This window comes from Festucalex cinctus, chromosome 13 (genome assembly GCF_051991245.1).
Source record: "Festucalex cinctus isolate MCC-2025b chromosome 13, RoL_Fcin_1.0, whole genome shotgun sequence".
In the NCBI taxonomy this organism is placed as follows: Eukaryota; Metazoa; Chordata; class Actinopteri; order Syngnathiformes; family Syngnathidae; genus Festucalex; species Festucalex cinctus.
The window spans coordinates 22239095-22250057 of NC_135423.1; the positions used below are offsets into that span (position 1 = coordinate 22239095).

General features: G+C 39.2%; 2 protein-coding genes across 2 annotated transcripts; one reads left to right on the forward strand and one right to left on the reverse strand.

Annotated features, from left to right (window-relative positions):
• Window positions 1-507: 507 nt before the first annotated feature.
• mrps22 (mitochondrial ribosomal protein S22) lies at window positions 508-6079 on the forward strand. Its single transcript, XM_077541288.1, has 8 exons — window positions 508-698; window positions 948-1102; window positions 1183-1347; window positions 1629-1772; window positions 2600-2683; window positions 2793-2938; window positions 3481-3589; window positions 5757-6079. The coding sequence occupies exons 1-8, from the start codon at window positions 572-574 to the stop codon at window positions 5847-5849; spliced, it is 1023 nt and encodes a 340-aa protein (XP_077397414.1). The 5' UTR covers window positions 508-571; the 3' UTR covers window positions 5850-6079.
• Window positions 6080-6558: 479 nt separating this feature from the next.
• rbp2a (retinol binding protein 2a, cellular) lies at window positions 6559-9700 on the reverse strand. The gene is made up of 4 exons (XM_077541392.1): window positions 9574-9700; window positions 6983-7161; window positions 6787-6888; window positions 6559-6624 (listed from the first exon to the last, which is right to left on the reverse strand). Exons 1-4 carry the CDS (start codon window positions 9644-9646, stop codon window positions 6571-6573), a joined length of 408 nt encoding a protein of 135 aa, XP_077397518.1. The 5' UTR covers window positions 9647-9700; the 3' UTR covers window positions 6559-6570.
• Between the last annotated feature and the right edge of the window lie 1263 nt (window positions 9701-10963).

The window sequence follows — 10963 nt, forward strand, 5'->3', positions numbered from 1 at the left end:
TTCTTCCTAATTCTGTTACAAAAGTTAGCCTTTACAGGCTGCTTTGGTTTAACTTTTTTTTTGGTCCAGCTCATAGCCAAAACAGCTGTGCATTTATGTATAGCCTAATTCTGAAAATAAATGTAGGCCAACATTATTTTTCATTTTTTAGTCTGGCGTTTTTATCTGCTTTTGCAAATGAGGGTTTCACTTAACTAACTAACTAACTAACTAACTAACTAACTAACTAACTAACTAACTAACTAACTAACTAACTAACTAACTAACCTGCTTGCTTGCTATGTCACTTGAAATGTTGTTTTCTCCAATCAACAATCGAATCCGTCTTATTGGCAGAAACTCACATTTTTCTAGGATACATATTAAATGTCTATATTTTCACGTTTTACATTTTGTTGTTCATCGATTGGTTTCGTTTTAAAACTTTTTTTTTTTTTTTTTTTTTTTTTTTTTTGCGAGTAATTTCTGCTTGACCGTTCCTCTAACAGAAGGTGGCAGTGATGTGACGACAGCAATCATGTGCGTCTGCGTGTCGTAAAAGAAGAAGAAATATAAACGAAGAAGAAGGAAAATGGCAGCGCTCGACAAGGCACGGTGCTTACATCGAGGCTACTCTTGGCTGCAAACTGTTCAGAGAAATAAAAACTTGCTCGTAACATGCAGCACCAAGACCTTTTGCAGCGATAGACAAGCCAGCGGTATGTATATTATATTATGATTCATAGCGTGTGATTGTGCAAACGATGTAATTATCAAGCTGACCTTGTGGTGTATCGTAAGTACAAAACATCCACATTTGGATTGGTTCCACTCACTATCCTGTTTACAGTTCACCACCCACAGCTTCTGCATTATTATTATTTATTTATTTTTTTTGTTTTGCAGTTGTGAAAGGGTACACTGTCATTAACTATATAATTATTAGTGCCTCTTTTTTTTCCCCTTAGTGCAAAACAATGCAAAGCCCCAGTTCACAGATCCGGCTGTGCAGGACATCCTCACCAGGATAACGGGCCTGGACCTGCAAAAGGTGTTCCGATCAATTAAAAAAGAGCTGCAGCCGCCAACGTATAAACTCATGACCGATGAACAGTTGAAGCAGGTGCCTTCAGTTACACCAACTTTTTTTTTCTTCTAAACTTAAATGCAATTTGGTATTCAGTAGCTGCTGTATGCTTTCAGGCAGTGAACTTGGCCACAGAGAAGGCTAAAAAGCTGCTGCAAATGCCACCTGTTTTACCTGAGAGGAAGCCCATCACTGACGTATTGTCTGTGGACAAGTTTCTGGATGGCATGGATACAGCCAAATACGTCTTCACAGACATTAGCTACAGCATTCCACACAGGGTGAGTTCATTCACCTTCATAATGAGGAATACTTTGGATAGACATTGCCAACGTATTGGGGGTAGAAATTCACTGAAAGCCGCTAAATATCTGAAATGCATCTCAGAATGATGTGCAACAACTACTTGTATCTCCTTTCTTTTTATTGAATAAATATGCATTTTTATTGTGTTATGAAATTAGTGTGAATGCATTTCAGCCATGTCCAGAAATGTTTAGAATGCCCTTATTATTTTTTTCTTTCACATAGCCTTGATGCATTAGTGTGTTTATCTCTTCAGGAAAGGTTCATTGTTGTGAGGGAGACCAACGGCACCTTAAGAAAAGCCACCTGGGAGGAAAGAGACCGTCTCATTCAGGTGTACTTCCCAAAGGATGGACGCAAAGTCACGGCGCCTCTGCTCTTCAGTGATGAGAACCTAAAGGTTAAAAATGGCCGACTCAAATATATCACCATAGCTGCCTTTTCCTTTCAGCTTTATTTTAAATCCAGCTGTGGCTGTTAGCAGCTGTATGCATTTTATTTTGCTAAGGCAGTGGTTCTGAACTTGGGTTTGCGCGAACACCGGGGGTCTAGTGGAGGTTAGACACACACCCAACTCATATGATTGATCATGATTCATCCTGCTTGGCCATCATTGGCTGTAGGTGATCACATGACATTGATTGGCCGATCTGTGCTGCAGAGATTTTGATGCGTTAAGACTTGTGACTGTTGTGATGGTACATTGTGTGATTTCTTTTTTTATTATACCTCCTTCATACTAATTATGTGGAGAGAAAAAAAAAAAAAAGAAAGCGGTCAGATGAATATGTGCAGTATAACAGAATGTATGGTGTTCCACATGGTTCAATTCTACTGTTTTCATTGTATCTGCAGCCAATGGGTTCCATCTTGAGGTTGTTTTAATGTGTTCTATAAACATAGAGTTGAGTTGCGTGATGGGAGTCAGCTTCCTTCCTAATTGCATGATGTTGGAAAATTGAGCAATTCTAGTTCGGGACAATTAGTTATCAAGCAAAATAGTATGTTGAAGTTATTTAATGACTTTGACTGAGTGGATATTTGAATATCTTTATTCTACATCTGGGCCTCCCTATATCTTATTGAAAACTGACAGATACCTGTATGTCACAATGGAAAATATAGTTGATTTGCATATCCTGTATTGAGATGATGAATGTCTTTACTGGAAAAAAAAGAAAAGAAAAACATCTCTAAGACAGAACTATCTACTCTCTTCTCTGTTAGATGGTGTTCTCTCAGGACCGACACGAGGATGTGTTGGACTTGTGTTTGGTTCAGTTTGAACCTGACTCATCACAGTACATCAAGGTAAGCTCACTGCTTTGCTGACCAACCAAGTTTCAATGTGTAGATAATTTTAAAGTATAACAGTGTTGCTGAGATTTAAGTAGTTGCGTTTGTCAAACATTTTTGTTAGGTTCATGCCACCACCTATGAGGATTTGGACAAACATGGAAAATATGCGTTTCTTCGTTCTACCCGGCACTTTGGAGGCATGGTCTGGTACCTGGTCAACGCTCGCAGGATTGATGGCCTTATTGTGGACATGCTGAAGAATGAATTGTGAGTTAAAGCATGCTGAAATGGTATTATTAATTCCATATATGGTGTATATTGATTTGCCATCATTTTATTGACTGTTGCTCTTCTACAAATTTTTTTCCATCCCATAAATATTATTATTATTATTATTATTATTATTATTAATAATAATAATTCAATCTCTGGTGTAATAACCTTATTTATTGATTGATTGAATTTTTATTTTATTTTATTATCTGTTCTCATTGCTGCTGGACATATAAATTTCCCAGAGGGAGCCATCCCCAAGGGATCAATAAAGTCAAGTCTAAGTCTACAGTGTGTTCTAAATGCCATACCGCAAACTAGTACCACCAGTAACATCACACATGCTAACATGTAGAAAAAGTTAGATTTTACCTGCTTATGAAGTCACTTATCAAAAACAGAGAAGAGCCAACATGTGTAGGCATTACAACTAGGCGGCATTTCATCAGTTAAACGAGCATTGTAGTTCAAATGCAATTAATCCTTCAGTCCTACCATGTCATACACGGTAACAGAAAGGCATTTGTGCGATTCAGGGTGCAGGATGCAGTTAGCCTGGTGTCTCTCTTCAACCTGGTCCACCCTCACAGCGAGTCGGCACAGGAAGCCTCCAGCCGTCAGGCCACAGACACTGACCTTGTCAAGGTAAGAACACTGCCATCGTGAGCAGTCAGTTAGGTTCATATTTTATACTCATTTATAAGCTAGTATTTTTTACTATTTGGATTTTACTTTGCTTACGAATAGTGAGCGCACGCATTCACACAGGCGAAAAAAACAAAACATTTCCTGGTTATTAGTGAGACACAGCAGCCCACCTTGTACCGCCAAACGATAGAAATACAGTACTGTACGCATGTTGTTTTACAATACTTAACCGTATTTATAATCTCATATGTACCTGTTGGTGAAAGAGCGAAGCGTTTGGTAAAAATACACGTGAGTGGTGAATGTACTGCTCGGGTTACTTTGAAACAAATGAGAACAAGACCCGCTTTTCGATGTATCACATTTTTTTTTTTTCATCTTTATTCTTTCTCTTGTCATCTCACTGTAGCAACCTTCCTTGACTGACTCGCTATCTTTTTATGAATTTAAAAAGTGAAACGGCACAATATATTGTCTGAGGAGCCTCAAAACAGGATACAGGCTCGCACAATTGACATTGCGAGGAGTCCTTGCGCTAAATTGGCTACTATATGGGGTTGAGTGGCCAGCTGTCATTTCATTTTTGTGGCCTCTACAAAAAATCATCTGATTACACAGCGATTTTCTCAAAAGTTTGCAAAAAAAAAAAAGTTCCTTTTTGTCTGGACCATTTTTATTAATTTGCCTTTTTAAGATTTGAAAACAACGCCTGATTTTTATTAGTTCATTGTTATGTTGTATGTTTGCTATTAATATAGTTTAAAAAAAAAAAAAAAAAAAACTAAAGTTGAAATATTTACATCAATGAAATAAAAAAAACTAAATGAAGCTACGCCTTGCATTAAAACTAAAATTAACTGTAATTACAGCGAAAATGTCTTGTTGTCATCTTTGTCAGTATTACACATGAGTTTTAGGAGTTCATTGTAGATGTATTTTTTTATTTTATTATTACTGTATATTCATGCTAGAGAAGGACGGTCAAACAGTCATCTATATCGTGTCGTCGAAAAACACTCCATATAAGAAAACAAAATTACTAAAAGTAATAAACTGAACTAAAACAAAGCATTTTCATAAATAAATAAATAAATAAAAACTAACAAACCTGCTCCAAAACTAACTGGGGAAAAAAAACTGAAGTTAAAGCAAAATAAAAAATAACGAATGAAGTCTTAGGAAGTAAATAATCAGGCTTTGTCTTCGAGAGTAGTGCCATCTAGTGGTGAACGACTAATTCATTCATTTTAAAAACCCATTATTGGTAATATTAATAATACATTTTACTGATAGTAATATGCAAAAAAAATATGTTCTATCATATCAACGTACATTTATTTTTCATATAACTGTAGTTCTAGTAATAACTAATTATATTACATAGGTGGCGATGGTCCTTACAGGAGACTGACATGTTTTTTTTCCTGCTACGGACACCTGAAAGACAATTTCACAAACTAATTGGCACTAGTGGTGCCTTTTAGCTAGTGACGGACCCAATGGGTTGACCGCCGCTTACCATCCTCAGCTCGGGCCTGCAGGTGGTCGTTGCTAACTCCCGTGATTCGGGCTCCCGCCACTTGTCACCCTCTGCTTTGCCCTCGTAAGCTTTTACAATTTTATTATTATTTTTCTTTAAACTAGCTTCTCCCGCTAGGTGCTCTTGTTAGCCGCGCTGACTAATTCCTGCTATCCGCTCGTTAGCTGCTCCAGCTATATCTGGCTTGCTTGGTCTTTTGGCGTCACTCGCCGGATGTTCACACCAGCTGCAAAGACTCCGTCGCTCGCCAAGAGGCTCGTTAACTTACGCCAAAGAAGAGTTGAGGGTAGGCTTGCGAAGTGTAGTCTCTTTGAGTCACTGTAGTGTGCTGCATTCTATCTTAAAGCGCCATTTAGTGGTTAACTTTTACACACTGTCCCTTTAAAGCAGGGGTGGCGAGATCCGGTCCTCGAGGGCCGCAGTCTGATAAGCCTGATAACGAGCCTGTTAATTGATATCAGCTGCACTTTGAATAGGGAAATCTATAAAACCTGCAGGACTCCGGCCCTCGAGGACTGCAGTTTGCCACCCCTGCTTTAAAGCATTATTACCCTGGTACCAACAATTGTGTTTGTGTTCGTATGCACATGAAAGTAGTAAATATACGCACTCCTCTCTCAACAGATCTATGCCCAGAAGGAATCCCAGAGGACTGGCTACATCGAGTTGGCCTTGCAGGCATATGAACAGACTGAGTCTGACAGCGCTGCTGTCTGATCGACCCGTTCCCATTTGGAATTTGGCAAAATCGACAGAGAAAGATAACCACAAGCTCAAGGACAGGCTACGTAGCCTCTCATTTGAAGGCTAGGCACAGAGTTCTGTCACTAGTGCTTCATAAAGTAACAGTCTATGGAGCGTACATGCCAATTGTGTTTTGAGTTTGTGTCCTAACCACATTGTGTACATAACTGAACTAAATTAAAGTCATTGTCATTTAAAAAAAATGCCTTTGTACTTCTTGCGAAGTGGAATATATTTAGCCAAAAGTGAAAAACAACTTTTTGATGAATTTGCTGCACCAGAATTGCTTTGGATGTGTTAAACTAATTTTATAATTGAGTTAGAGTGAGCACTTGCAGGCTACGCTATTATAAAAATACTCACGTCCACAAATAGCCAACAGGCAGTCAATATTATCGGATCATTGTAATCTGAACTCAAGTAAACATTGACCATTTGGACCTTACACCTGTGTATACTAATCACTTGGCTGCCTCAAGTCAATGATGTAACCCTTGAGCCGTCTTGGTTTATTTGTTTCTCACCTACTAAACTATTAAATCCACATATGAATTACTATGTGTGTGGTGGCTATGCACCCCAGCAGCCTCGCAAACGGGTATTAGCCCCACTAGTTACAATAAAATAAATAATACACGTCACTGTAATATCAGTTTATTACTTTTATACATTATAAAAACAACTTGAGTTCATCTTATTGGGCCTTCTTAAATACTTGATGGCAGACTTTGTCCAGCACATGGAGCTCCTGTAGGAAAGGATACACACCTTTAGATCAACAATATCATGTGTTGCAGCAAATCTTTTCTTTTACATAACCTGGCTTTCAGATCGTTATCTTCTGATAGCACAGCGTATTTTATTGTCCCCCCTTCTAAAATTCTTTATGATGCCATTTCTCCTTTCGTACCAGATGTAGCAGATCTCCTTCGATCCAGTGCTTCCAACCACGGTTTTCCTTCTCCCCTTTCTGAACGCACACCAGTTTGTCCCCGTCCCAGGTGACCAGCGTCTGTGACGTTGAAGCATCCATTCATGTAAACCGCGGTTACTCGGATCAATTGTGAGCACGGGGACATGTTTCAAATTCAGCCTATTGTGCTTACCATAACTTTTCGGTTGTCGAGGCCCTTGGTCTGCTCCTCAAACTCCACGCCTACAGTATAGTTGACCTCATAGTTTCTGAAGGTGCTCAGCGTCTTTGTTTCAAACTTGTCTCCGTTCTGGACGATGACTTTGGTCTGATGCAGATGGGTGGCGATCTTTCTGGTGGCAAAGTCGATGTCTGCATGCAAGGATGAAGCAAGATTGAATGTCAGTATGTTATCCTCTTTTTGGGACACACCTTTAATACTTCACTGTGTCTAGTGAACACACAGTTATTGTTTAGGTTTAGGTTTATTAATTTTTTCCTTTCGGCCACATTACAGCTTACATCAATCACATCACATCATTTGCAACATTGACATCCAAAAGAAGAGCTGACAGGTAGAAGCTGAGGCTTATTGGAGACCCGTCCCCATCGACCCATTACTATAACGCATCAGTCATATAAATTATTTAGAATAGTCATTAATTTTTAGCGTTATCAATCCCATACTATCCCAGACACTGCTCGCTCAGTTCCTCTTGAATGTCCGTGTGTAGATTGCAGCTAGTCCCAGTCATTTGGAACTGGTGAGTCAGTTCCCAGACGCCACCAGCAGGCCCACCCCGCCAGGCGAGCAGCCAAGGCAAGCGCAATTCTTCTCTTTCACCAGTAGGGTCTTCGCTGACCTCGGATCAGCTTTCACACATGTTGTGCTTTCCAGAAGAGTAGATCGGCTTGCATTCTGCCCATTGCGATTCAAGCAATTTCAGCCTCGATTCAGGTCAGGTAGCACCACTGGTTGCTAGCACGTTGTAGTTCTTGATGACTCCTGTGCGCTGCCCAGCTAGCTCACCCAGCAGAGCGGCCCACGCTAGCCGCATTCCAGGAACCAGACCACCAATACCCATTTTGCGTATTGACAGCAGATTCATTGTAGCCACAATACAGCCTTATCATGTAACCTTGACTGTTACAACAAATGTCCAAACGGAATTAGACAATATTTAGATTCAAACGGGAACAGCAATACATGTTATCAATGCAGGTGTATTGTGATTCCAGCTTGTGCTTTTATGCTTAAATTGTCCTTGTGCGTGAATATATTGTATCAAACTCTTTTGCTAAACTATTCACTAGTGATGGAGAAATGAAGTTTTATGAAGCACTTGTGATATTTTTTGACTCCTCTAAATGGCACTGGTTTAAAGATGCCATGGAAATTTAATCAATTTCCATTGCATTAGCCTTTAAATTTAAACTAAGACCACCATCTAGTGGAGTCAACAAATATCGCAAGTGTTTCACGAAGCTACGTTTTCCCATTGGGTTGTGCTCATTTGAATATAGATGGCATTGTTAGAGTTGAGAATGGTTGGACATTATTATGGGTAAGATATAATATTAACCTTTTCTTGTTTGATAAGCAGGCAAGCATGCCAACTAATATTTTATACTGTACTGTTCATAAAAATGTACGCCAGTGGCCAAGATAATTCTATGAGATAGGCCTAGATGTCACCAAAATTATGCTCATGGGCACCTATATAGCCCCCAGAGGAACCAAGTTGTCACTGGGCCTATTCTCAAAATATCTCACCAGTAATGGGGCACTGTGATTTTCTAGGAATGTTGGAATCATTTGAATATGTGAAAACTAGCAGATATTTATAGAAGTAGTTTTTTTGCATACAGTATGTTGTTTGAGTCTTAAAGGGACAGTGTACGATTTAGTGCCATCTAGTGGTAAACTAATAAATGAAACAAATTTGAAGCACATACGACTGCCCATAGCCTTCTGGGATAGGCTCCAGCACCTCCCGCGCCCCTAGTGAGGAGCAAGCGGCTCAGAAAATGGATGGATGGATTACAGTGCCTAGCTGAACTAGCTGGTGTGGCTAACAAGGGCGGCTATAGTCAATGCTAGCGAGAGCAAAGTAGAACAGGAGCCTGAATCATGGGACTCAGCGATGACTACCTGCAGGCCCCAGGTGTGGAAGGTATACGGTAGTCGACCCATTGCGCCCGATGCTAGCTTCAAGCACCACCAGAGGCTAACTACGTTTGGGAAGCTCAGGTATCCGTAGCAGAAAGATGGCTGCTAATTATGTCAACCTCCTGTAATGTGTAATACCACCCACATAATATAATTAGTGATTACAAGTCCTATAATTATATAGATATATATAAAAAAAAATATGTGATATAACATTTTTTTTTTTTACATATTGTTAAAATTAAAAGTATTTTTTAATGAATGAAATACTTCACCACCACTAGGTTGCACTAAATTATACACTTATGAAAAAAGTCACTAACATGATCAGTGCCTTAACTCTGTACATTAATTAATTACCTTAATAACACATAACGGTGGTTTGAGCAAATTTCTGTAGCAAACTATTACAGGGAACATAATTACATCTGAAAAAAAAAAAACAACTATATATATATATATATATATATATATATATATATATATATATATATATATTTTTTTTTTATAAATCCATTTAGTTCTATTTATTTTTTATTTTTTTTGTGAGCGGCTTCTTCTTTGCCATTCAGCACATTGAGGAAATAAGAAAAGGCAATTGAAGGGCAACTTACCGAGCGCTTTCATGACCTCCTCAAAGTTTTCATTGCTCACCATCTCCCACCGCCCATTGTAATCTGCAGGCATGTTGAGTCTGTGTGTGTGTGTGTGTGTGTGTGTGTGTGTGGAGGTAATGGCTACTTCTTGAGATGGTTGTCAACGCAAGAGAAAGTATTATCCACGTCGAACCTTTTTATACACATTGCTTGCGTGCACGTGTGTGTGTGTGTGTGTGTGTGGGGGGGGGGGGGGGGGGGTATGCGTTGTGTACCAAAGGACAGGGTCCACCTGATAATTGTCTTGAGGCAGTATAAGTACATTGATATAAAGGTCAGGTGCTCCGTGAACACTCGACTTCACGAGAGAACTGTGACTGCATGTACCTCATTCTCCATTTGCGTTTGCGTGTGCATGTCTGTAGACTTTCATGTACTTCAGCCTGGTGAGCATTTTAATTCCCACTCCCTCCCACTGACCTGATCACAGAAATTATTGTACTTATCCAGTTTAAAAGTGCCTGGTGGAATGCAATATGAGCACATTGGCTAAATGCATTTTTTTGTAGAGGTTCAGAGACTTATGCACCCACAAATCATCTCTTGTTCCGAACATTATGTATATTTATACAGACCCCCCCAAAAAAGCATTACTGCTGTAGTCTAGTTATCTTTCAGTGATAGTAATTTGATGTTCTGCTGAGGTAGATAGTGTTTTGTATCTGTTGTCAGATATGATAGGATAACTGATCTAGAGTTACACTTTTACTATTATCACAGTGATAATGACAAATGTGGCAATATAAAAATGACCTCATTTCCCGTCGGCAACGACAAAGGTCATCAGAATACAACTTGCGGAAAAAGAGCACCAAAACTGTAACTCTGATCACAATTGTTTTGGTTTTTACAACGTGCACACTCCTAACCCTGACAAAATAGCTTTATTTTTTGGGTCTTTTTGTCTTTATATGTAGTGTGCAGTACATTGGAAATGAGCAGAAATGACCATTGTTGAATACATTTAACATAACATATATACAGTATTTTTTAAATTAATTATTTCACTTTATGAAAATGCACAATTAATTTCCTTGTCTAAAGGTTTTGCTACTTTATTTTTATTTATTTATTTATTTATTTTTAAATAAGGTTGTTTAATAGAGACAGCAGATTAAGCAAGGAATTCCAGACACCTCCCTCCTCATCTACTTTGCCCTGCACTCAAGGTGTCCCCAAGAGGGCATCCTTCTGGTGGGACGTGCCCTGCACACTCATCAGGTTGGCGTCCAAAAGTCATCCAAACCAGATGCCCGGGCCACCTTATCTGGCTCCTCTTTGCGAGTCTCTTCTCTGGTTGACCGACTTTCTCACCCTATCTCCAGAGTGGGGGCACCTGTTGACCCGA

What these genes read in the sequence shown, in the direction of transcription:
- mrps22 (XM_077541288.1), top strand. Translation starts at nt 572, where the DNA reads ATGGCAGCGCTCGACAAGGCACGGTGCTTACATCGAGGCTACTCTTGG. An exon ending in GCTACAGCATTCCACACAGG is followed by an intron (nt 1,348 to 1,628) that starts GTGAGTTCATTC and finishes TTATCTCTTCAG; the next exon opens with GAAAGGTTCATTGTTGTGAG. An exon ending in ACTCATCACAGTACATCAAG is followed by an intron (nt 2,684 to 2,792) that starts GTAAGCTCACTG and finishes CATTTTTGTTAG; the next exon opens with GTTCATGCCACCACCTATGA.
- rbp2a (XM_077541392.1), bottom strand. Translation starts at nt 9,646, where the DNA reads ATGCCTGCAGATTACAATGGGCGGTGGGAGATGGTGAGCAATGAAAAC. An exon ending in GGAGGTCATGAAAGCGCTCG is followed by an intron (nt 7,162 to 9,573) that starts GTAAGTTGCCCT and finishes CCTTGCATGCAG; the next exon opens with ACATCGACTTTGCCACCAGA. An exon ending in TCGACAACCGAAAAGTTATG is followed by an intron (nt 6,889 to 6,982) that starts GTAAGCACAATA and finishes TCAACGTCACAG; the next exon opens with ACGCTGGTCACCTGGGACGG.